Raw genomic sequence first — 27,632 nt, 5'->3', positions numbered from 1 at the left:
TTTTAATAAAATCAAGATTTTTTTTCATACAGTTATCAAATTTGATATTCAATTGTCTAGGTGACTGTTTTAAACCATAAAAAGATTTATTTAACAAACAAACATGACCCATTTTATTTTTATCAATAAAACTTTCAGGTTGTTTCATATAAATCTTCTCATTTAATTCACCATGTAAAAAAGCTGTTTTAACATCTAATTGTTTTAGCTCCCAATCATAAAATGCAATTAGAGCTAACATGACTCTAACAGTGGTAAATTTGACAACAGGTGAAAAAATTTCATTATAATCTATTCCTTCTTTTTGGGTAAAACCCTTAGCTACTAATCTAGCCTTAAACCTAATTCCACTATCTTCTTGTTTAACTTTATAAATCCATTTACAATCAACAAGAGAACAATTAGGAGGTTTAGGAACCAAACACCAAGTCTTATTATCATATAATGAATCCATTTATTCTTTATTGCTTTTACCCACTGATTTTTATTTTCAGAATTTATGGCCTCCCTATAAGTCTTAGGTTCATTACCATCTAAATCCTCAAATACACTAAAAGTCAAAGAAGACAAATCAAAATAACCAAGCCTAGTAGGCAACCTAGGGATTCTTCTACCCCTATCTCTAATTAATTGGTAATTTTCTAATTCATTTTGATTACCACTATCAAAATCAGATTCATTATTACTTAAATTTTCAAAAACAGACTCGTTTTGATTATCATTCTCAAAATCAGATTCATTTCGATTTTCAGATATGGTAATATCATTTCCAGAAATATTTTTCTCTCTCACAGCTGATCATTCACGAATTTCAGCACTATTTTCTGTATTTTCTATCCCACCTATACTAGCAGTATTTACTCCACCTCATTTGGAGTATTATTAGAGTCTAAATTTTCAGTATCAATTTCAGATTTATCCAAAACAGATTTTTCAACATTTAAACAAGGCATCTCATTTTCATTAAAAACAACATCTCTACTAATAACAGCTTTAAAACCAGGCCTAGACCTTAACCATAATCTATAACCCTTAACTCCTTCCGGATAACCCAAGAAAACACATTTTTCAGCTATAGGGTCTAATTTGTCATTATTAACACGTATAAAAGCAGAACACCCAAACACCCGAATATTTGAAAAATCAATTTTCCTATTAGTCCACTTAAATTCAGGACAATCGTCATTCAAAGGAATAGAGGGTGATCTATTGAATATATAAGCTGCTGTCATAACAGCTTCCCCAAAAAATTTTTTAGATAAACCGGATGAAGCCAACAAGCTTCGAACTCTCTCCAAAAGAGTATGGTTCATCCTTTCAGCCACCCCATTCTGCTGGGGTGTATAGGGGATAGTCCTATGTCTATTTATACCATTTTCTTGACAAAAAACATCAAACCAGGAGTTACAAAATTCTAAACCATTATCAGTTCTAAGACATTAAATTTTCTTTGCTGTTTGATTTTCAATTTTAATTTTCCAATTTTTGAAAACATCAAACACATCAGATTTATTTTTCATAAGAAATACCCAGGTTTTTCTTGAAAAATCATCAATAATGGATAAAAAATATCTAGACCCACCATGTGTGGGCTCACTAGCTGGGTCCCATACATCAGCATGCAAATAATCCAAAACAGATTTAGATAAATCACGTGTTTCACTAGGGGGATGGGGAAATTGGACCCTATGGTGTTTACCGTATACACAATTATCACAAAAGGACACAAGATTAAATTTTACATTACCTAAGGATCCATTTTTATATAAAATTTCTAATATCTTATTACTTAAGTGTCCTAATCTCTTATGCCACAAATCACTATTCTCTTTAACATAATTTATTGTGTTTACAGGCATATTAATTGGTTCAGCACAAGTAACGTACAAATTATTACGTTTTACAACTTTAAACACAACTAAAGATCCCTTCGTAATTTTCATACAATCATTTCCCCATTTTCCCTCTAATTCTAAATCTGATAACGCAGCACAAGAAAGCAAATTATTTGACAAACCAGGTACATGTCTCACATTTTTTAATTTTAACACAAAACCAGTGCTAAATTGCAAATTTACATTACCTATTCCAAGCACATTAGAAACACTATTATCAGCCATGGAAACAGTGCAATTTTCTAAAGTTTTGTATTCACAAAAATCGATTTCAATGGAGTCATATGGTAAGTGCATCCAGAATCAATAAGCCATTCATTCATACATACATTGTTCACATTCAAACAGTCGACAATAACAGTAAATATATCACCACAATTACGATCAAGTAATGTCATATTGGCTAACTCACTAACATGCTGTTGGCTATCATTATTATTACTGTTTGGAACATTATTACTTTTTCGTTTAGGGCATTCACGTATATAATGGTTAGGGTCACCACAATTATAGCATCTCTTACCTCCTTTATTTGGAGTTCTAGACCTACTAGTTCCTCTACTTTTAGATCTATATTTATTTCTATTATTCTGGTTTTTATTACTATTATTATAATTTCCAGAATTAGTCTTTTTATTTGATCTAAAAGGAGACCTACCTCTAGCATACATGACTTCACCCTTATTTATGTATTTGTAAATCTAACTCTTTAGATTTTAACCCATTTATAACTACATCTAATGTTACATAATCACGCCCATATTTAATAGCAGATTTTACATCCATGTATGAATTAGGAATTGCATTTAACAAAACTATAGCACTATAATCATCAATATTTTTATCACCAGTAAGTTTTATATCTTGTATTAATTTTGAAAAACTGTCCAAATTTTCATCAATTGATTTTGACAAATCAAGTTTAAAACTGAAAAAATTTTCTAACAGATATAATCTACTAGAAAGTGAAGTTTGAGTGTATAGTTCATCCAATTTTTTCCATAATTCCAAAGCAGATTCTTGCTTACCTACTTTCCTAATTACATGGTCTGCTAAATTCAGTATTATAATAGAGTGAGCCATTTCATCTAACTCAGCTCTCCTCTCTAGAGGGACTTGAGCTGTATGATCTGGCTCAATTGCTCTAATTATTCTTTGAGTTACTAAAATGCTTCTTATTTTTTGTTTCCAAATTACAAAATCCATTTTCCCATCAAATGGCAATATAGTAAAACTCGAACTACCAGCCATTTTTTTTAATTTAAAAAATTTCAGAAAATTATTTATTTAATTTTCACACAAAAAACAGATTATTTTGCAAGTAAGTTTCACGAAAACAGATAATCGCAGATTATCACAAAAGAGGACAAACACAACAAGTAATTTAAGTAATCAAAAATATAACCTATCTATTACAACATAAACTCGTGACTATTCAACCGAGGTACTCGAGAATCACTCACAAAATGAGAATCGGAGTTTAGTAACCTTGGTTTCACAATAGCCTTTACAAATTTATTTTTGGGCGCAAAAATTAAATGCAGAAATTTAAACCAATAATCCAAAAACAGTAAAAAAAGTTATGAATTTAAAGGATTACCCTTGTAGCACAGCAACAAACAATTTTATTCCTACAAGACAGTAGGAAAATCACAGTAAACAAAAAACAACAAACCTATTCTCTTTTATAGAAAATAGGGGTTAGCCAAAAAATTTACAAAAGACAGAACACTAACTCGAAAAAAATTTGTTTCTCTTCTAACAAAATGTTAGAATCCCCGAAACATATTGTGATTTCACAATGTCGACACAATGAACAAACACAGAAGGACAAGGCTTAACGATTTAAAGATTTCAAACGAGATTTGGTTTGAAAATATAAAGATTTTCAAAAATATTTACCAAAACTTTTAAGATTCCAAAAAAATCTTTTAGGTTTTGACTCCCCAATAATAGATCCGCAAGGATCTTTAACAAAACTTTACAAAAATAGAGACGACTTTACCCGATTTACAATTATTATTAAAAGGAAGCTTGAAAACAAAATTCGTTTATCAAAAAATAAAACGATTTTGTAACAAACTAACCAGATCTTAACTCAAACTTAACGAAACTACACAGATCTGTAGCGATTAAGTCACTAACTACTCAAATCACACACGGCCGAGGCTAAAAAAAAAGCACAGATCGAGTGAGATCTTGGCTGGTGTCTAACCGATCTACTAGGAAAAGAATCAAAACGCCAAAAATCGTTTGATTCAACCAGATCCTTTCGTAGATCTAAAGACTTACACCCAAAAAACCTCAAAATCAAACTCAATACTCGATTTCGAAACCGTAAACCACTAGAAAGCTCTGATACCAAGCCCAATGGAATAACCTATTTCGGATTCCTTTTCACTTTCTCTCTTGTGTGCCATATTAGTTTTTTTGTCATTTTATGTTACTGGGTGTGTTTGTTTGGGGGGGGTTGGATTTTGAGTTGGGATTTGAATAGTAAAAATTTTGAATTTGAATAGTTGTATGATGTGATATAAATAGGTGTTGATGTGATATTTTGAATGTAAAATTGATTTTTAGTATAATATAAAAAATAAAAAATTACGTGTTTGATTTGATGTTTTTTAGGGGAAAAATTTTTATGAATACTGTAAATCCAATCCAATCCCCCAAACAAACACACCCTAAGTCTCTTAATTATACTTTTACACTAATTTTTCTTTTAAAAAAAAAACTTTTAAAATCTCTATATTTTCTACCTTATTAAATATTTTATATATTTACAAAAGAAATTTATACTTTTTCAGTTAATTTATTCTTATATTTCCTCCATCCCATATCTATATATTCATTTACTTTTTGCAGAAAGTTTTAGAAATACTAGTATTATAATATGATAAAGTAGAAATAAAGCTAAAAAGACTAAATCAACTCTATTAGTATTGTATGATATAAATGTAATGACATTTGTGTAATATATTGTAAATTGAAAAGATATTTGTAATGTTAGGTAGACAGTATAATTATTAAAAAAATGAAATTGATATTTTGTTATGAGACGGACCAAATGAAAAAATTGATAGATTGTTAAGGGACGGAGGGAGTAATACTTAATAAAAATAATATTATTATCTTTCTATTAAATTAAAAAAAAATATTTATATATCATGCTTATGTAATAATTAAAATTCTAAATTCAAATTTAATAACAAAATATATATGTTGTGTTTGTTTTGTGAGACAATTTGATGGGGAATAGTTTGATACAAGGTACGAGAAATTGTGTAAAAAATATAAAAATAATGAATGTATTTGATATATTAATATTTTTAAGAAAACATGTATTTTTTGTCAAAAGAACATACCATAATATTACAATATATTTTTCAAATAAATAATTAACCGATTGACCAAACTTCTTCCAAATGTGTTCAACTAAATACGTTTTGAGTTGCTGGTGTGTTTTTCTAGCTCGGAGTTGCATTCTATTAGTGTATTCCCCTAGCTCGGAATCGTATTCTATTTTCTAAGTATTGATCAATAGTTGCATACCTCGTATTGTTGTATAACCAATTCGAGTTATCATTCGTCTTCACTTGATCATATTGAATGTATCGTAATAGTACATGTAAGTATCCCTTTTATTTTCTACAATCATATTATGTATGCATCCTCTCATTATTTTACCTAGTAAATTTACGCAAAATAGTCCATAACTCTCGTATGGTTTCAAAACTCAGCGTAAATCCTCGTTTACTTTAAAAATTGCATGGCACTCTCTTATACTTTAAAAATGTTGCATAAAACTCCACTGTGATTTTAAAACTCGACATAAATCTCCAATCTACTTTAAAAAATTACATGGACCCGTCTTAAACTTTAAAAAATATTGCATAAAACTCCCCGTCATGCAAAACATACAAATAGAAAATCATCTTCTCATCATACAAAAAAGTTTTTAATGATAGTGGGGTTTTATGCAAGTATAAGAGGTATCATGCAATTTTTAAACTATAAGGTCATCTCCAACTTATTATTTCATTTTTGCAGCAGCTAGTAAAAATGTAGTTGGTCTACAATAATTTTACTTTAACCATAAGCTTCAATTTTTACTCTAAAAAATGTATTCCCTATATATTCTTTTTTATATTATTTTATATAACTTTTCATATTTATAAATTACACGATAACTTTAATTTATTTTTACATTATCACTAAAAATATATAATTCATAATTTATTTATAAAATTATATATCACTTTTTTTTAAAAAAGTTATATATTATTTTTTACAAAAATAAAATTATATATCTGTTAAAATATTTGGGGTTTTTATGGGCCTAGGGTTAAATCCTAACTGTTGGGCCCACAAATAAAATCCACGAAAAGGGAAGTGGGCTTCTAGAGGCTCATTTGAAGGAAATGCCGAGTAATCGGTCGCTTGATTAGGCGACCTGTTAATCGTTTGAATGAGTGGTCGGTCGTTTGGTCAGACGGCAGTTCAGTCGCTTGAAAGGTCGGTCGGTTGGTCGCTCAATTGGGCGACTAAGTTAATCGTCTGGTCGACTGATTGGTCGGTCGTTTGGACGAATGATTGTTCAGCTGTTTGAGGGGACTAGAAGTTGGTCGTTTGACTGGGTGACTGGTTGGTCATTGGGTCTGGCAACCGGTCGATTCCTTGATCGGTCGGTTGGTCGATCGGTTGGCTATTCCGGTGGGTTCAATCGGTGAACGGTTCAGATGTTTGTTCAGTTAGGTGATGATTTATAATTCGTTTGGAAAGGTAAAAGTTGTCTTCGAGTCGTCTGGTCGAGCAGACGGGTGCTAAAGCAACCAATGACGGTTTTTCAGACGGTTGTAAACACAAAGGGGTTCCTCTGTCAGTTATAACTAATTGTGCACGATCTGAGAACTGATTTAGAGGGCAATAAAAGGCAGTTCGCAAATGGCAAAAGACATCTTCAATCGACATCAAATTCAGTGAATTGCTTTTGGAGATCATTCTTTTACTTTTCCAGTATTTAGTGTTCTTTTCAATTTTCTTATGTATCGTACGGTGTGTAGGGATTTTCAATCTCAGACATCTTTTTAATCAAATTCGAAAATAATTTCTTTTTTGGATTTTACTTTTTTATTGTTGAAAATCTGCATCAACAATATCACTTTAAAAAAAATAAAATTATATATTATTTTTTTAAAAAATAAAATTTTATATCACTTTCAAAAAATAAAATTACACAAAACACCCCAGAACTAACAAAAATACACAAAATACTCCACTCCAAAAATGGAAAAACACTGTAGTTATCCCTAAAAATAGGGTTGGGTTCGAGCCCCAACCCCTTCATTTTCAGCCAATGCAGTGGGTTGGAGATGGTTTAAGGAGATTTTACGCTAAATTTTGGAATCACATGGGAGTTAGGAACAATTTTACCGTAAATTTATATCCCAAAAAAGTAATGGTGTTTTAATGAAGACAAATCGAGCTTGTAATACATCAAAGTCACACTTTACATCTTTTCGAACTACTTATTGGTGTTTCGCAAATAATTGTGTTTTATAACCTTGAGACAAACAAATTGATTGAACAAATGTTGCCTACGGAGAGTAAATTGCATCAGTAAAATAATACCTCATATTATATTGATGGTCATTTATTACAAAATTAGCCTCTGAAGTTTTGTCATTCAAAATGTAGTTAAAATTGGAGATCGATCAAATACATTAATATGTACTTAGTGTTTTAAAAAAAATAGATATTCAAATCCACAGATCATATGATGTTATAGCTTTCAATAAATCATGATCTCCAAATTTGAATTGTCCTTTCAAAGCAGCCGGATATTTTCTTTAGGTGTGAATTGTAAACATAAAAAATTATTTAAAATAATATGTAAAATAAAATATTTGAAGAAAATATTTTCTTTGAAGTAAAGAATAGAATTATATTCTTTCCACCTCATTTTAATTAACAAATCGTGTGTTTATTTCGTAAGATTGTTGAAAAGGAATTTCTTTTATACAAGATAGAGATGATTGTTTAGGAAATATAAAAATAATTAATACGTGTAGTGTATCAATTTTTTTGAAAAAATATGTAAGAAAAAAAAAAAAACAAAGCCATCTTCTCATAAAACAAATATTTTTATTGAAACTTCACATTTTTATAAAATTCATTTATATTAATTATAAACAAATAAATATTTTTTTATTTATTTGTATAATATAAATTTTTTATTATATATATTTTTTATTATTATATAAATTTTAAAATATTTAAATATATATTATAATATTTTTAGTTGTATATTTTAAATTTATTTTAGAACTATTAATTTTATTAATTTTATAAAAAATAATATCATAAATTATTATTATTATTAACTAATTAAATTCGAGGAGAAAATAGGTAGGAAAATAAATTGAAATAAAAATATTGTAACAACTGTAACTTCAATTAAAAAGTATATAAATAAAATTGAGTTGAGGATGAATAAGTGAACAAACTCTATAGATTTTTATATAAAATATAAAAAATTGTCTAAATAATATAAAAATTATGAATATGTAATAGTTGTTCTAGCTCAAAGTACAATTTTATTATTTTGGTCTCTCACACTCTCATTTACCCTTATTTTTTTCCCTAAATTACAAATATATCATTATATATACAATTACTTTTTATAGACAAAAATGTTTTCACTGACTAATAAAATACTATTATTTTTTAATCTACTCCCTTCGTCCCAATATAATAGTCTTATTTACCATTTTTGTCCGTCCCAAAACAATAGTCTAATTTCCATAAATACTCATATCATTGTAAAATGATCCTTACATTTTTATTATTATTACATAAATGTCACTACTTTTCACACTAATATATTTACAAGAGCAAAAAAATCTTTTACTCATACTTTTTAATACATATCAATATAATATTAATATTCTTGTCCAACTCAAACAATACAATAGTTTTGGAAGGAAAGGGGTACTATAAAACTCCAAACTACCCATTTCTACAAGAGGGAGGGAGTATATTAAGAGGGAGTATATTATTTCTACGAGAGGGAGGGAGTATATTAAGGGTGTGTTTGTTTGGGAAATTGAATTTCTAATCCACTGCTCATCCAATTTTTTTCCCTAAAAATATCAAATCAAACATCTATTTTTTATTTTTTATATTATACTAAAAATCAATTTTACATTCAAAACATCACATTAACACTTATTTATATCACATCGTACAACTATTTAAATTCAAAAATTTTACTAATCAAATTAACTCAAAATCCAAACCCCCAAACAAACACACCCTAAATTTTTTTAAAAAGATATGTGATTTGTATTTTGACAGAACAAACCAACCCTATATACCGTATATGACTATCCACACAATTTTATTTACATTTACGAAACTTAGCGCATACGCACACGTGATGTGATGAGCAACCGTTACCCTTTCTCACCCGCACCTCTCACGTGCCTCAGCTCCTCCGAACGGCGTCGTTTCCGCCGCAACCTCGACGTCTCCGCCGTCCGCCGTCGCCACCACCGTCGCCGCATTCTAAAGAAGTATGCTCCGGACTTGGCGCTTCCGCCTCCACACACACCCACCATATTCAAGCTCTCCGATGACACCTTTCAGATAAGCCTAAATCCTACTCTGAATTCCATTCAGCGATTGGAGGCGAGGCTCAATCAGTTCCTGGACTACGGCCGGGAAGCCTTTGATGACTTGCGAACTCTGGTCACGGTCGATAGGAGCAGCGGGGGATTCACAATCACCTGCAGAAGGTCAACCATCGAATTTTTCGTCGCATTGTTTATTTCCAGTTTCGTGGTGGTGGTTGCTCTTCGAGGTCTGTTTAAACCTCGAAATTCCGGCGGCGAGGTGCTGATATATAGGAGAGACAGGAGCCTCGGAGGCAAGGAGGTGGTGGTCGGGTCGAGGGAGACAAATTGGTCGACAAGCCGTAAATTGACGCCATTGAATTCGTCGGATAATGAGAGAAATTATGGAAGGGAAAGGAATAGGGCAACAATGGAGAGAAGGAAGAAGGCAGAGCTGCCGCAGTGGTGGCCTCAGGTAGTAAATTCGGTTTCTGACGAATCCATCAATAAGGAGGAGTATCAAAGGATGGTTAATCAACTTGTTCAAGGTTTGTTCCAGTTTCTCTTCTCTTCATTTTTGCATTCTCTGTTTTTCTGAATTTTCTGCAATGCTAATTTTCGTAGCATCGGATTTTGTTTAGTATTTTATAGTTTTACTTGTTTTGGGTTTGAGATGCGTATAACTGAGAAAGTATTGTATTATAAAACAAATTCTCTGACCTTGTTTAATCACTCTAATAATTCCCAAAATACCTTTATTTATACACAATCAATCAACATAATAATATATATCTGATCAAAATAATAATAATATATTCATTACAACCCACGTTCAACTCAAATGAGCATCCATTTCGTGAAGGGAGTATTATATAGTGTAATTTTGGTAATATCTTTGTGGAATTGTGTATTTCTAAAACACTAAGGGTGTGTTTGTTTGGGGATTTGGATATTGTGTTTGAGTTTTGAATAATTAAACTTTTGAATTTGAATAGTTGTTTGAAGTAAAGTCATAAATGTAATTTTTTAGTATAATATGAAATAATAGTAATTTGATCAATGTTTTTGGGGTAAAAAAATTTAATAAATAGTAGAAATCTTGAAAAATTTCCAAACGAACACAACCTAAGTAAACACATATAACAGGTTTCTAGGCTATTTGTGAAGTTGAGGTTAATTTCGAGAAGGTTTTAACATATATCGGGACGAATTGGATATCATCATATTGTTGGTAGATGAATGCTAGGTAGTTCTAGTTAAAGAGCTGGCTGATTATGTTGTGTGAGCAGCAGCATCAATGAACGTGTTGTCTAAACTAGATTTATTTCGATTTTGAATTATCGGCTATGGGATTTCTTGAAACTGGGGATGACAGTTTATACCATTTATGTAAAAGAAATGAATGTGATGAACAATTGAGCTATCGGCTATGGGATTTCTTGAACTGGGGTTGGCAGTTTATATCCTTTATGTAAAAGAAATGAATCTGACGAACAATGCAATCTTGATGATAGTTATGAATCTTAAAACACTTCTCATTAATAACCCTTTCACATGTATATGGATTAATGCAAGGAATGTAGGTGCATTACTGTTTTTGGTCCAATCTTCATACATAGATACAAATCTATATCTAAACCAGCATCACATAACAATATGAAGTTGTCTATTCTAATTTTCCTCTCGAGTGCCCTTTTCTACCAATCTAATCATGCCATGGAGTAATTCAAATCTTTGTCTTGGCAGTGCTTTTATGAAGATGTTGTCATATTGTTTCATGTGAATATCACTGACTGCTCTCTAGATTTAATTAAAAATTGCAACATTACACTCTCCAGCAATAATGGACCGGAAAATGACTGGGGAGGACATTTCAACAAATGATGTAGTTCAGGTCAGTAATTTCCAGTTAACCAGCCAATGTAATTTTTTTTTTCTTAATTTTTTTTTTTTTTCCGCCTTTATCCTTCAGTAAAGATCTATTTACTTAGGGAATTAATTTATTCTGTATTTTAGTCCTAGGTGCTGAAAGGTATTCTTGTTTGAGGTGTTTAATTGATGATATTTTTCTCTCTAGAGGACATTGGGATTTGGTAGATGAATATAGATAGCTATTAGCTAGTTTAAGGTTGAAGAAGACCTGACTTAAGGGTGCATTTACTTTGGGTGATTAGGGCGGATAATATTTTTTTATCCAACCTAATTGCATGTTTACTATAATTGATTAAAACTCGAGAGTGATTAAAGCTCGCTATAATAATACACTAATTAAGGATAATTAATTCCACGTAGATAGGTAAAATTAATTTATCTCAAGTATTAATTGTACTAAAGTTTATATTATCATATATTTAATTAAGCAAATTTTAAACATGATAGTAATTAGGTTGTATAATATATTGAAATAATATTAGAGATTAAAATTATATCCTACATAGTAAATGCACTCGAAGGGTACAAAATGCTTAAAAGTTCATCACCATAATGATTGGTATGGTTGCATCATCTGAATCTCGTATTTACTGTACTTGATGCAATTTGATACATACTCATCCTTTTTTATTTTAGGCATGACTTCTGATCCACATGCAGATAGAACTCCAATAGCGTTTTTGAATAATATCCTTTAGAAGTAGCTGTTCTATGCTACATTGCACTACCTACTGCCTGTAGTAATTGGTGTTATCATAATTTATAAAACCTACTAAACTCAAACATCTGAGTGCTCAAATATGATATATTGGTTTACGAACTATGAAGGGGGTTCTGTCATTTCTAAGTCATTGAGATAAGGGACAGTGTACATTATGCAATATAGATAAAAAAATTGTATTTTGCTGATGTGAACCTTGTTGCCTTATAAACAAGGTTATTGTTACAAATCACTATGTGATTGATACAAAAACCCGATGAGAGCTTTCAGAGGGTTATGACAACTATGGATGGTTAAGTAGGTGAAGCCGATGAGAGCTTTCAGAGGGTTATGACAACTATGGATGGTTAAGTAGGTGAAGCCGATGAGAGCTTTCAGAGGGCTATAACAACTATGGATGGTTAAGTAGGTGAAGCGTTTTGTTAAGTCCCAAGAGGAACAAAGATTTTTAAGGAATTGTTAGCCATAAGATACACCCTAATATATTCTTGGTTGCTTCAACCTTCACGACTACGTATCATTTTTATTTGAATATTCTGTCTATTGGTTACGATATAAGGTTGTAAAGCAACCTAACCTATTTCAGCAAAGTAAGCCATTCATATTGTCCCCTGTTTGCTACAGTTACGCCACATATGCAAGACATATGGAGTGCGGGCCTTCATTAACACAGAAAATGCACGAGATTCACTTTACCGGATGTCGATTAACTTTGTTTTGGACTTCTGTGAGAGGTATGCTCGATGCAGCTTTAGATAACTTCGTCACAGATGACTGGGATCTTTTGTCTTGGGTTCTTAGTTCTATCACATATTAGTGACTTGATTTGATCTTCTATAGCATATCCACTGTGTCCACATCCATTGACTCCATTCAGATTAATGGTGAAGATGTGCGAGAGTTTGTTGCTGGTCTTGCTGATAACATTGGACTTGAAAGTGCTCGTGCTGTGAGAATGGTATCTGCGGCTGTTGCAGCACGCACCCGATCAAAAATCTTGCAGGCTTGGGTGCGCTCTTTTGCTCTCGTTTATAAGCATTAATACTAAGTCTTCTAATAATGTTTTTGAACGTGTAAAGGGTTCAAACATTCATTGTATCCAGCCTCTAGAGGCCCATTTCTATGAGTTTATGAAAAGATCTGAACAAAGTACTGTAGGAGATGTGACATATATTTACGCACAAATTGTCATTGATTTTCACGCTAAAGTATATAATTATTAGAAGAACTTTTGAGGAAAATATGTTTGTGATGCGTGATTTTTAGTTTTTCTTTTTAAATCACTTTATTTGAGTTTCGATTATGTTGTATCAGGCATTAGAAGTTCAAAATAAGCATTCTGATGCACTGGCTGAGCTATTCAAAGTCTGCCTTATTCATCGAACTTTCCCTCCTGAAGAGAACTCTGTATGCATCACTGTCTCTGGCTCTTTTTCATTTTATTCTATTCTATTTTCATGTAAAGTTCAATTTTGCCAATGATATTTAAGGACATGCATGTTATATTTAAATTGTACACCCTGAATCCCTGTATTCTTTTGTTCCATAACTTTTGGCATTTATCCACTAGCCCATTGCTGTTTGCCTGCAGGATAATGCTGACTTTTACACATATCAATTTCTAGTTTAAATACTTCAAATATATAAACCTTGTTGGGTATTTTAGAGTGAATTTCTTTTTTGTTTCTTTCTTCAAAAACCTCTCTTTTGTTTCTTTCTTCAATGCCCCATGTAGTAAATATCCTGATTTGACTTTAGAAGCTTGAACTCTTGTCAATGCCAACATTTAAATAATGCCTGAAATCACTGCTTTCAGACCAATAGTCTGACCTACTTTGCCAAAAGACTTTCTCCAATGCCCTTCCTACTGCTGATGCAGACATTGGTATTTTAATCTTCTATCTCACTTGAGAATTCTGTTATGCTCTTTCTTTTTTCTTTTTTTTGATCTGACTGTTATGCTCTTTCTATAATTATAGCAGATTGAGAAAGAGCCAAAAATGGAGATTTTTCTTTTACAAATTGTAACAACGTTTGCTGATACAAATTATCTGTAGTCAGAGTACGGTGTGTTTGTTTGGAGGTTTGGATTTTGAGTTGGGATTTGAATAGTAAAAATTTTGAATTTGAATAGTTGTATGATGTGATATAAATAGGTGTTGATGTGATGTTTTGAATGTAAAATTGATTTTTAGTATAATATAAAAAATGAAAAATAGGTGTTTGATTTGATATTTTTGGGGGGAAAAAATGAAATGAATAGTGAAAATCTAATCCAATCCTCCAAACAAACACACCCTAAAGTATTTATCAAAATAGGTCTTTACGGAAGAAAGCGATGTGATGTCTTCAGTTGCTTGCTCGTTTTCCCTTATGCGGGAGTTTAAAACTAGAATTGGCACAATATCGAGAAGTAGCCGCCCTTTGCTCAATTTGGCTCAGACCTTGAAGTATTCATCTATTTCAGATGATTCAGTTTAGTAGTTCGGTAGTGGAGAGTTCAAAGATCATTCACTTATACTTATTTATAATGGTTTACTGCAGCCGGAGATGGAAATGGTAGCAAGAGGCCTTGACAAGTCTCTAAGCACAGATCAAAGAGAACATATTTTGAACTCATTCATCACCATTTGTGGCGATGACATTGACCGGAGTGTTGTGGAAGCACTAGGTTTGGTATGCCTTCTCCCACTTGAGCTTCATAACCTTAACTTTTCCATATATGTTTATGTTCCATTCTATGTGCATGGATCGAGTCAATCAATTTATTAATTTTTTTTTATTGGTTTTCCCTGTTAAGACAAGATATTAAATGGTTGTTTAGCTTTTTGTACATGCATTGTGATAATCCTAGCAACAGAGTTTAACTAACCTGTGAATGTAAGAGTAGACACAAGTTACTCAGGTAAAAATATAAGAATCTATTGTTAAGATTCACATGTTTGTTTGTTTGGGGGTTTGGAATTTTTTTTGAATTTTGAATAATAAAAATTTTGAATTGGAATAATTGTATTGTGTGATATAAATAAGTGTTGCTGTGATATTTTGAGTATAAAATTAATTTTTACTATAATATAGAAAAAAGAAATTAAGTGTTTTATTTGATATTTTTTTAAGAAAAAATTTGGGTGAATAGTAAAAATTTGAGGAAATTGGATAAAATAACACAGGTCAAGAATATTATTAATGTATTGCTTGTTATTAATAATATAATCTGAGTCACAAGAATATTTTAAACTTTCTATATTATTTACTCTGTAGATCTATTAATGATTTTCTTTTAAATTTTGTAATTTGTTCTCATATTGCAGGGCTACTTTTATTCGACTGTTTGTAATTAAACATGTTAATATTTTCAACTTTACATCTAAATGCTTAGGCCCTATGTTTAAATCTCCATACTTATTGTGAAAGTGATTTTGTTTTTAGTTCTATTTTATTTACTGCTCTTCTTCAGGTCAATTTCATGGTGTTAGCATCTTAATTAGTAGAATGACATCTCTCATACATCATCCAATTTTCGTAATTTTTTTAACTATCTCAATAAAATTGTGCTAACCAGTTCCTTTCTTACACAACCAGAACTAATCAATCAGAAGATATACTGTTAACATCCAGAATTTTGTGGAGAAACAAGTGACTATAATACAAGTCATTTCCGGGGCACTCTGAATCCCCTGGTGCAATGTCGGAAAATGCAAGTTACCAAGGCATCATTTCATCGAAAGCTACATCTCAATTCAAGCTCAGATCCACACATGGAAGGATGAAAAATACACACTTTCAGGCATCAAACTCTGTCTCCCATTCATAACAAGGTAAACATTTTCGACCGACTTTCTTATAATGTGCTAGTTTTTATCTTCACATTTACGGTAGTATAATTTATTTACCTCTTATTTATGTCAAGAGAAATGCATTGTGGCTTTTAATAGTATAACAAGAATTATGTACTAATAGTTATAATTTACTCTTCCCTTCAATCATAACTTGTTTATTATAAAAAAAAACACTCAATAGCTGTCTTGGTTTCTAAGCTTCTATATATATATATATATATATATATATATGCTTGGCTTGCACCTTTTGAAATGTGAAATCCTTTTATCCTACTCCCTCCGTCCCAAACAATGTGCAACATTACTTTTGGCACGAGTTTTTAGGTGGGTAGTATTAAGTAGGATAATTTAGAAATTAGGTGATGTGATTGGAGAGAGAAATATATATTTTATTTTTTTATTTGGATGATACGAGGGGATAAAGTGTGGGATAGAGATTAAGTATAATTAATTATTTCCTATTTTGGAAATGTTGCAGGTGTTTGGTACATACCAAAAATGAAATATTGCAGGGTGTTTGGGACGGAGGGAGTATTTCTTTTTCCCTCCGATCATAGGGTGTGTTTGTTTGGGTGTTTGGATTTTAAAATGGGATTTGAATGGTAAAAATTTTGAATTGAAATAGTTGTATGATGTAACGTAAATAAGCGATTGATTTGATATTTTGAATATAAAATTGATTTTTTTATTATAATATAGAAAATGTAAAAATAAGTGTTTCATTTGATATTTTTGAGGGAAATCTTTTTAATGAAGAGTGGAAATCCTAAGAAATCATCCAAACGACACACCCGAATTCGATATGTTTATGTGTTAATTTTAAATTAGATGAAATATAGGGTGTATTAGTTTTGTGTTTGGGTTTTTGTAGAATGTGATGTTTTGTGAGAGTGTTATACTTATTTATATAAAAATTCTTAAAAATTATAGTGTGAAAAATAGAAAATAAAATTAAAAATTACAGAACCATAACATATAACCATTAATTTTTATTTTTTTTAACCATTAATTATTTGTTTCGTGTTCATTGCTTATTATATTTTATTGCACTATTGAATAATGCGTTTGTAAATAGAATAATATAAGACTGTTATTATATATGATTTTGGAAATTTTGATAAATAATAAACAATTGAGTATTTGACATAATATTTTATAAAATGTACTTCTTCCGTTCCAAACAAAGTGCAACAGGCACGAGTTTTTAAGTGGATAGTATTAAGTAGGATAATTTATAAATTATGGAGAGAGAAATATATATTTTATTTTTTATTTGGTTGATGTGGGAGAATAAAGTGTGGGGTAGAAATTAAATATAATTAATTATTTCTTATTTTGAAAATATTGCAGGGTGTTTGGGACGTGTTTGGGACCGAGGGAGTAGTATATAATTGATGTAATTTTTTTTTCTTTCTAAAATGATACTCCCTCTGTTCCAGATACGGGAATTTAGGGCTTATTACCGTAGATACATTAATTTAGGTAAAATATAATTAGTATGTAATTAAGAAGTGTATTAGTAAAAATAATTATAGATTAAGAGTAAAATAAGTAAATAGTTTAATTAGAATTAAGAAAATTATAAAATTTAAAATGTGATTAAAGTGTATAATTATATTTTCAAAATAAAAAAGACATGTCACGCACAAAAATAAAAAATAGGACAAATTAACATTTTCTTACTTCTTTTAGGTGGTGCATACTAAATTTAATGGTTGAATGTCTTGTTCTTATGCATATACATATATATTAAAGTGGATTTGTTTAACAAAATTTGTAAGTTGTGTTTGGCGGCTAATAATTTTGAAAATTGTCTTTCACAGGTTCCACAGAAAATTATTGGATCAGTTTTGTGGCATTTTTTTTTTTTTTTTTTTTCGGTTTTCAATGAAAAATTATCTTTCCGTTCCGCCAGGGATGACTCTATTTCTTTTTTTGGTGTGTTCCATAAAAGATGATTTTTTTCTATTTTTTTTGGTAAATTTATCAATCTTAAACATACTTAACAAATATAAATCAATTTAATTAAATTTCTAACATCTTACTCCACTTAAAACCCTTTTATATATATCTTTTTCTTCAATTAACAAATATTTTTATCTATCTTTAAAACTCCTCATTTTTTATAAAATTAATTTATAATAATAATAAATAAATAAATATATATTTTTATTCATTTGTATTATATAAAATTTTATTATCTACAATATAATATATATTGCATAGTATTTTATTTAAATATAATTTTAAAATATTTAAAATAAAAACAACATTACACATATAAAAAAATAGTAAAATATTATCATAACTTATTATTAATAACTTAAGTACGTGTTTTAATAAAAGGGATCATCTTTGGCTAAACTGAGGGAGTAGGTTTTTAAGTTTTGACGGTAATATTTTAAATCGATGATAATGGTTATCTGGATGTTATGAATTTAAGATAAGTTTTATATAAAGTATTTTGGTTGGAATATATATATTATGATTTTTATTTTTATTTTTTTGAATCGCAAATAATTTATTGTAAAAGGCATATATATAATTTTGTGTCGGCAATATTGATGAAATAACGCCACGCTGTACAAGGCTTAAATAGAAAGCGGGTGCTGTTTTGTATGTATTATATAATTTAATTATTTTTTTCTATTTCTTAAAAATATATTATATTTATTTTAAGAAAAATAAACATCAGCCTTAATTATTTTTTTTTTAAAATTTCTTTCGCAAAATATCAATTTAAAATATTTTAATATTAATTTATAAAAAATATATTCTATTTATTTTAAAAAAAAATAAACACCAGTCTTAATTTTTCTTTTAATTTTTTTCATAAAATATCAATTTAAAATATTATTAAATAAAAATTAAGAATATTTTCTTATTAGTTTATGATTATTTTTACTTAAAAAAAATTAAGTGAGATAAATAAAAATAATAAAAAAATATATTTTGAGTTGAAACCGAGAGAATATATATCATATATATTGTACTAAAGCAGATAGTGTGTTTATTTATAAAATTTTGATTTTGAAAAATTTTGGTTTTGAATAATAAAATTTTGAATTGAAATAGTTGTTTGACGTGATATAAATATATATTAACGTGATGTTTTAAATAAAAATTTTAATTTTAGTATTGTAATTAATAAAAAGTAAGAAATGTATTAATAAAAATAATTATTTTATAATAAAAATAATTATAAATTTAAATAATTAAATAATTTAATTAAAATTTTAAAATTAAAAATTATAAAATTTAAAAAATTATAATAATAATATCTTTTTTAAGATTGAAAAGATAAATTATGTAAAACATACTTAAATAAAAAATATAAATATTTTACAAGACAACATGAAAAAAGTATATAATATTTATTATATTTCATTTGTTTCACTTAAATTATTCATTTTAGGTTAGACATATAATTTTAGGTATTAGATAATTGGTAAATAATTAAAAATTATAATTTAATAAAAATAATTATAAATTAAGATTAACCTGAATAACTAGTTTAATTAAAACAAAAGAAATTATAAATTGTAAATTTTAAAATATAATTAAAGTATATAATTATATTTCCACGATAATAAATGAAAATAGAAAGAGTGAATATATCAAGTGGGACCAAAAGAATATATTTTTATAAAAAAATTAACAATATAACACAAAATATAATTTTTTTAATATTATCAATCTAAAATTTCATTTCTAAGCTAAAAAAACACAACAATCTGGACGTGTAATTAGAGTTGTTAAACGAATTAAGTCGTTCGTGAACTCGACTCAATTCGACTTAGTTAAAGTTCGTTCGCAAACGTTAACGAGTCGAACTGAACAACATCAACAGACTCGTTTGATTAACAAATAAGCCCGAGTTTTGTTCGCAAATATTTATTTAAATAATATATTTATTATAAATATTATATATACATACAAAATTATAATTTATAAATAAATAAAATATTAATTTAAAATATATAAATAAAATAATTTAATTTTTTTTAGAAAAAATTGTACATATATTTAAAAAAATAAGACAAACGAACTCTAACAAATTTAATTGAATCGAACACGAACATGAACACGAGCTCAAACAACAAAATTTTTTAACGAACTAAGCCCAAAAATTAAACAAACGAACATGAGCTTGTTTGCAAACATTAACAAACACTTAAAATTTGACTTGAGTCGACTCGGCTCGGCTCGTTACCACGTGTACGTGAAATATATAGACAATGGAGGTAATATCATTACCGACATATTATTACGCTGTAACTAAAAGTCGAGATTCTACGACACAAGTCTGAAATACCTATCTTACCCTTCCTAATAATAGAGGTCGATGTGCGTCGGTGGAGCGTCATCTTCACCTTCCAAGCGGTTGCTTCGTCCCAAATCCAGCCTGTACCCCTCGTTAAACCTCGATCATCTGACCTCATCTCCACCGTCAATTCCACCTCCATCCGACGGCACCAAATTTGGGAGCATTCACCCCCTTGACAGAGATGGCCGATCTAACACCACCCTTCACCTTCACTCACATTCACATTCACAACCCTTCGCATTGCAGCAAACAACACACAATTTCCGTTCCATTTATTTCTCCCCCAACCCCAACCCCTCTCTGCATATCATTCTTAGATCTAGGGGTTCTCTAGCTGCAGATCAATGGCGGTGAATCTCGGTGCGCTAGTCGCGGTTCTGGCGGTGGTAATGGCGGTCGGTGTCGCCGCCGACAAAGTGACGGTTGTGATATCGCCGGAGACGTCTAAGGAGATCAAGGTGAAGAAAGTGAAGGGGGAGAAGGTCTGCACTCAGGGCTGGGAGTGCCAGGAATTCTCCAAATACTGCTGCAACCAGACGGTCTCCGATTTCTTCCAGTCTTACCAGTTCGAGAACCTCTTCGCCAAGAGGAACTCCCCCGTGGCTCACGCCGTCGGATTTTGGGACTACAAGTCCTTCATCACCGCCTCCACCATGTACCAGCCGCTAGGCTTCGGAACCACCGGCGGTAAGGAGGTGCAGATGAAGGAAATCGCCGCTTTCCTTGGCCATGTCGGTGCCAAAACTACTTGTACGTATTTTCTCCCCTGTTCATTTCCTATCCCTTTCGCTACTGTTGTTCTTCTTCCGTGTTTCTGTGAATCATTTGCTTGACATAATTGGATTGTTGCTTTATGAAGCTCCTGCCATTTCCTCGATTGTTGTTGTGTAGATTTGGTTTGAGTTTTTTGGCATCACAGTCAACAGCAGATTTGTAACAGTAACCAGATCCAATTACACTGTTTGATGATCATGATTTGCATATAATTGCCCTGCGTTGGCGATCTCGATAATTCGATCAACTCCTTGATGAGACTGTCGGTGATTACTACTGCTTTGTAGCATTGCAGCATTTTGGATATTTAGGGATTGTTATGTGTTATTGATAGCACTTAGGCACATACACAGTTGATTTTGATAATTCGACCATCACCTTAATGAGTATTGTTTTTGCTTTTGGCTTTTGCGGAAGAGATTTTTTATTTTTTTTTCTAGAGCTGCTAATGGGTCGATTTAAATTACTGCACCCTAATCCGATCTGTTTATTTATCGTGTCGGGTTCGGGTTTGACTCGTGTTGACCCGTATATGAAATTAACTTGAAATGTTTTATTCAAATTAAATTATATTTTGTCTATGTTGTCGTTAGTTTTTATTGGTTTGAGCGTATATAAAGAATTAGGTTAAATTATTTAAAATTAAATTTAGTTTAAATTAATTTATGAGTAAATTATTAAATTATAATTATTTTAAATAATATAATAAATATACTAATCAATATTAATATATTATAATCGGGTTGTCGTTCGAGTTTTAGTTGAGAGCTTCAACCATAATCCGATCCGTTTATTATCATGTCGGGTTCGTGTCAATCTGTATATATAACCGGGTTGAAATCTTTGACCCAAACTCAATTATTTCGTGTCGGGTAAATTTTTTGCCAGCTCTATTCTTTCCTGTAATATTGCAATGCTACAATGAGTTAGTTATAGGTTGATCAGGAATGTGTTTCAGCCAAGCATATTATTTTGCTCGTCTAGGTCGGCTTCGTTTGATTACTTTCTTGCAATGGTTGATGCAGGCGGTTATGGAGTGGCAACAGGTGGTCCGTTGGCATGGGGTTTGTGCTATAACAAGGAAATGAGTCCCATGCAAGAATATTGCGATGACTTCTACAAATACGAGTACCCATGCGCTCCCGGAGCTCAGTACTACGGCCGTGGTGCCATTCCAATATATTGGTAGCCTTGACTTGTTCTGAATATTCTCATCCATCACAACCTGCCTCCTCTCATTGACGTTTTTTCTTAAATGTCACAGGAACTACAACTACGGCAAAATAGGTCAAGGAATCAAGCAAGACCTGTTGAACCATCCCGAGTACGTTGAACAGAACGCGACCATTGCTTTCCAGGCTGCGATGCATCAATGGATGACATCTCCCAAGAAAGGACAGCCCTCACCCCACGAAGCCTTCGTGGGAGACTGGAAGCCCACCAAAAATGACACCCTGGCTAAAAGATTCCCGGGATTTGGAACCACAATGAATCTCTTGTATGGGGATAGTGTTTGCGGCCAAGGTGATGTCGACTCTATGAACGTGATCATATCTCATTACCAGGAATACCTCGACTTATTGGGCGTTGGTCGGGAGAAGGCGGGGCCCCATGAAGTGCTCACGTGTGCCGAGCAAGAAGTGTTCAATCCCTCCTACAAGTCGACTTCTTCTTGAAAGGTACACATAAGACACTTTACCATTGCTGCATTTGTGATCTCCCCTCTCTTTTGAAAAAGCCGTATAATAATAATAAGAGCAGCCGAATTTGCCGTGTCGGCTGCCCTAGTTAGTGTGTGTGTGTGAGATTATTGTTGGAGGGTAAAGAAAGAATCATTCCTTATGAAAACTTGCTGTTGTTATACGGGTTTTTTGGTGGGATGGATATGTCTTTTTATTTTCACTGCTAGTGTATATTTGGAGTTGTACAATTTGCACATTCTGTAAGTGCTGTGTAAGCTTGCGCTACTTAAGATTTATACCAAGAATTCTTTCCATTCTTTCTTTTTTTTATTTTTATTTTTTTATTTTATGATGTCGGAACCCGAAAGTGCGCACAGGCCGAACCTAATATCATGCGAACTACGTTCGATAGGTAAGTCACATTTGGCGAACTATGTATGACACTGTTTTCTTTCCATTATCTTGATGCATGTAGTTGTGGTGTTGGGAATGTTATATTAACATGTCATATGTTCTGAGATCAATTTTTGTGTAGATTATATTATACCATTGCATGCCTGACATCAATTATGGCATGTGAGGTCTATATTTTTATCATAGTAAATTAAATTAATCAGAACGGTAACAGCTGTTGTCGTGTAATTTTATGTTTGGTGCCAAATTGGTTAAAAGGTAAAATGTAAAGAATAGAAATATATAAATATATTTGATTATTGAAGAATAGAAATAAAAAGTTTTAAATGGGTTAATATTTGAAAAAAAATGGAAAGAATAACTTCCAACCAAACATTATCTTATATGCAGGTAAAATTGTTCGTAATTCTATAAGCATTGTCATATAATTTTTAAAGTACAATTAAATTTTAGGCTAAATTTCAAAATAGACGAGAAAAGTTATGAGTAATTTTATCTGTATGTTAGGAAAAGACAAACAAGAGGTAAATTGATAACAACGTACATGTAAGTTGTTTATTCAAGAAACACAACACAATACAATACAGTTTCAACCATACGTACAATAACAACCTATGGCAGTTGTAGATGTCTTATATCACCCCCTAACATGTACAAATGCACAATGCTCTTTTCTAAAGAGGGGTTGGGTTGGGTTGCAGTTATTATAGTAAGGCTGTACAGTACAATACAGTGATCAACAACAATTCTAAGTCCTAATTGCAAAGAGCTATTTATATACAAGTAAATGACGATACTACTACAGGTCTAAGCAGCTAAGTATACATACACATATACATGTAATATACTGCAGTATATAATGTTCTCGGTGTTGGTACTTACAGAAAAAGTCGGGGGGCTTGGGGGGAGACTCTTCAATGGGCGGAGATCACCAGAGGGTTTGCCTTCACCATTGCAGCCACGGCAACTGTGTACACGTTAAAATCAACCTCCACGTCAAATTGGTGATATCGAAATAAAACTAGCTAGGAAAAAAAGAAAGCACATTCGAACGAGCGTGGAACATCAAACCAATGCATCTCGAATAAAGAGAACATCAAGATCAAGATAGCCCATGTGTTGAAGAAACTAACATGAAAATAATTATAAAGCACACAATATACGTTAATATAATACAAATATAGTACATGGCCTAACAACACATAATATAGTCTTACACAACACATACAATACTTGATTTTAGCACATGACATACTCTCTTATACAACACACGCTATAATTATGAACAAACAGCGCATGCTTTTATTTACAAACAGTACATGCTGCATCCGCACGGTGTTGATTTTCTAAATTCAGCACCGTAACCTTCCCCAAAAAAGCAGTAGGAATCGTTTAAAGTTTTTAAATGATGTGATCATTTAACGGATGCAGAGTATAGCATACTTGTTTCGACAATTCTAAGCATTTCCTTGGATTGAAATATCTATTGATCATAAGTAACCTGTTTCTTTTGATACTATAATGTAATCTGATTATGATATTTCGATGTTCTTACTGTGTGTGATAGGCAGGCAGGCAAACGAAAAATGCTACCGTTAATATTTTCTTTATAGATGGAGCAGAAACAAAGAAGCTAAGAGATTAGCAATGGATAATTTATTGAAATTGTTCTCGATTATTAGAGCAAAGTTTATCTCCACATATATATATATATATATATATGCAGATATGTCATCATCTTTCACAATAGATGAACAAGAAACCAGGCTGGGGCACAAATAAACAAGAAAACAAGCAAATCAAATTCAAAGCAGAAGCTGTTACACAAATGCTACCAGAATTATGGAAAGAAATCAGAAAATTTTCAATCCTTAATATTTCCCTTTAGATTTCCATTTCCCTAAGAAATTCTCACCATATTGAAAACAAACAGCTAAATGATATGCCAGATCATTGAATCAAGAAATCATTTCTGATCTGAAAAAGTAGAACAATTACAAAACACAAATTGACATATACAACACCAGAGATCCAAGAAATCACAAATGCACCAAGCAAACGATCCATAGCAATATATCAAGAAATCGTTCCAGATCTGAAGAATTAGAACAATGACAAACAACAACAATGATAAAAACAAAATATATATATATATATATATAAACACAACATATCCATGAAATCACGAATGCAGATCCGATCCAATGCATATCAAGAAGATCAAAAGAACATGATCCTAAAGAACAAAGAAACTCAACGAACGGCATGAAGCAAATCAAATAAATCAACCGCCACAGGAAAATAATTGAACAAAGACGCAGATCTGGAAAGTAGAGAAATCATACACAAATTAGCAGAATTCTGGATCGGAGGCCTAGGATCGAAGTTCAAATTGGCGACGCAGTTCTTATGATGATTATTAGCAGAATCGACGAGAGCGTCGTACTCCTCCGCCACGGACGGACCAAGAGCGCAATACACCTCAATCCACTTCCTCTTCTGATCCTCCAGACACTCAAACCTCAGCGCCTCCATCTCCTTCCTCGAATACATCGCCGCCGGACTAGTACTCTCCTTCCCCTTCTTCTCGCCGGCGGCTCTCTCCAAAGCGTCCTTCTTCTTCCTCGACTTGCGCACCCTACGCTTGGGCTTCTTCTCCACTTTAACAACCTCCTTCGTCGTATTCGCGGCGGCGGAATGCTCGATTAGCGCCGTATCGTCAATCACCTGTATTTTGAGCTCACATTGCACCTGGCCTCCCTCGTGCTTCTTGGGGATTTCTTGAGCCTCTGCAACAGCCGGCTCCGGCTTCTCGACGACGCCTTCTTGAAGAAGGGCGTGGTTTCCATCAGAAGAATGCAACGAATTCGCCATGAGAATCGAGAGGTGAGCGCACAGACATCAGACATGGAAGGTATGCGCCAGAGAATCCGCCCGATTTTATACTAAAATTTTCGCGCCTAAAAGTACGGATTTCGGTTTTGAAGCTGAGATTGAATTTCACTGCTACAGAATTGCAGCATTAAAATGCATGACTCCCTATATATATATACTCTTGTCTTACTTAATTTTTGGAATGGTTGGCTTATATATATTTTTATATATATATAATATCAGTAAATTTTTTATTTGTTATTTTAGTTTATTAACATTAAAATTAAACAAATAAAAGTAATTTTTAATCAAATATCAAAATATTTTTATTTTTTATTTTTTAAAAATAAAATAAATATTACTCCCTCCGTCCATTTACAAGGTTTATATTTATTTTTGGTGCAATATTTAATAAATAATAATATTTTAATTATAGTGAGTAGTTAAAAGTAATGTAATGACATTTTTGCCTTATTTTTTTTTGTATAAAAGTAGTGATATGATGTAAAGCAAGGGTATTTGTGGAAAAAAGTAGGATATTTAATGATATGTTAACTTTGTAATTGGACGTCCCAAAATAGAAATATGTAAACATTGTAAGTGGACGGAGGGAGTATATTATATTCCCTCCATCCCAAACAAGGTGCAACATTTGCTTTTGACACAAGTTTTTAGGTGGGTAATATTAAGTAGATAATTTAGAAATCAAGTGATGTGACGGAGAGAGAAATATATATTTTATTTTTTATTTGGATGATGTGAGGGATAAAATATGAGGTAGAAATTAAGTATAATTAATTATTTTCTATTTTGAAAATATTGCCTGGACATACCAAAAAAAATATTGCAGAGTGTTTGAGACGGATGAAGTATTATTATATATTATATATCTATAATATACTAATTTATCTGCATACAAATTTCAAATAAACAATTTACTAATAAATGAAAAGAATATAAATTATTATTTTTTAATATTATTAATACTCCATCCGTCTTATATTTATTTATCCATTTATTTTTTATACAAAATTTTAAAAATATTAATATTATATTAGGATGTAGTAGAAAACCTTATTAGTACTATCATATAAAATTAATAACATTTGTATAATATATTGTAAATCGAAAGAGTATAATTCTTGAGACTTAATATAAAAAATATATTTATATATAAAAATAAAAAACAACAAAGCAAATAAACTCTTTATTTTTTAAAAAAATATACTACTTCAGTTCACCGTCAATCTATCTATTTGCTTTTTGCAGATTAATATTTAATATTAATTATTATATCAAAACATAGTACAAATCAATGAAAACGACAAAAATACTTTTATTGACTTCTTATAATAGTAATGTATTGGCATTTGTACAAAAAATTATATAAATATAAATATATTTTTAGGGTGTGTTTGTTTGGGGGATTGGATTGGATTTACACTATTTATCCAATTTTTTCCCCAAAAAAACATCAAATCAAACACCTATTTTTTATTTTTTATATTATATTAAAAATAAATTTTACATTCAAAACATCACATCAACACCCATTTATATC

The 27,632-nt window shown here is 31.0% G+C and overlaps 3 protein-coding genes across 4 annotated transcripts; 2 read left to right on the top strand and 1 right to left on the bottom strand.

Annotated features, from left to right (window-relative positions):
* Positions 1-9,298: 9,298 nt before the first annotated feature.
* Positions 9,299-16,627, top strand: LOC127242636 (uncharacterized). Of its 2 annotated transcripts, XR_007836844.1 has the most exons (8): positions 9,299-10,056; positions 11,347-11,402; positions 12,786-12,895; positions 13,002-13,170; positions 13,476-13,568; positions 14,706-14,837; positions 15,744-15,979; positions 16,479-16,627. XR_007836844.1 is itself a non-coding variant. In XM_051262253.1 (7 exons), the coding sequence occupies exons 1-7, from the start codon at positions 9,339-9,341 to the stop codon at positions 15,747-15,749; spliced, it is 1,284 nt and encodes a 427-aa protein (XP_051118210.1). In that variant the 5' UTR covers positions 9,299-9,338; the 3' UTR covers positions 15,750-16,180. The 2 variants fall into 2 exon arrangements, 1 of the variants encoding a protein (XP_051118210.1); XM_051262253.1 differs by lacking the exon at positions 16,479-16,627 and having other exon boundaries at positions 15,744-16,180.
* Positions 16,628-20,531: 3,904 nt separating this feature from the next.
* On the top strand, positions 20,532-23,100 carry LOC127242637 (chitinase-like protein 1). Its single transcript, XM_051262254.1, has 3 exons — positions 20,532-21,077; positions 22,127-22,286; positions 22,366-23,100. Exons 1-3 carry the CDS (start codon positions 20,672-20,674, stop codon positions 22,775-22,777), a joined length of 978 nt encoding a protein of 325 aa, XP_051118211.1. The 5' UTR covers positions 20,532-20,671; the 3' UTR covers positions 22,778-23,100.
* Positions 23,101-23,726: 626 nt separating this feature from the next.
* LOC127242581 (uncharacterized) lies at positions 23,727-26,071 on the bottom strand. Its single transcript, XM_051262161.1, has 2 exons — positions 25,543-26,071; positions 23,727-24,164 (listed from the first exon to the last, which is right to left on the bottom strand). Exons 1-2 carry the CDS (start codon positions 26,069-26,071, stop codon positions 24,112-24,114), a joined length of 582 nt encoding a protein of 193 aa, XP_051118118.1. The 3' UTR covers positions 23,727-24,111.
* Between the last annotated feature and the right edge of the window lie 1,561 nt (positions 26,072-27,632).

This window comes from Andrographis paniculata, unplaced genomic scaffold (genome assembly GCF_009805555.1).
Source record: "Andrographis paniculata isolate CXL003 unplaced genomic scaffold, ASM980555v1 Contig87END, whole genome shotgun sequence".
Classification (NCBI taxonomy): Eukaryota; Viridiplantae; Streptophyta; class Magnoliopsida; order Lamiales; family Acanthaceae; genus Andrographis; species Andrographis paniculata.
Note: the sequence above shows the minus strand (reverse complement) of the source record. Positions and strands in the feature narration are given on the sequence as shown.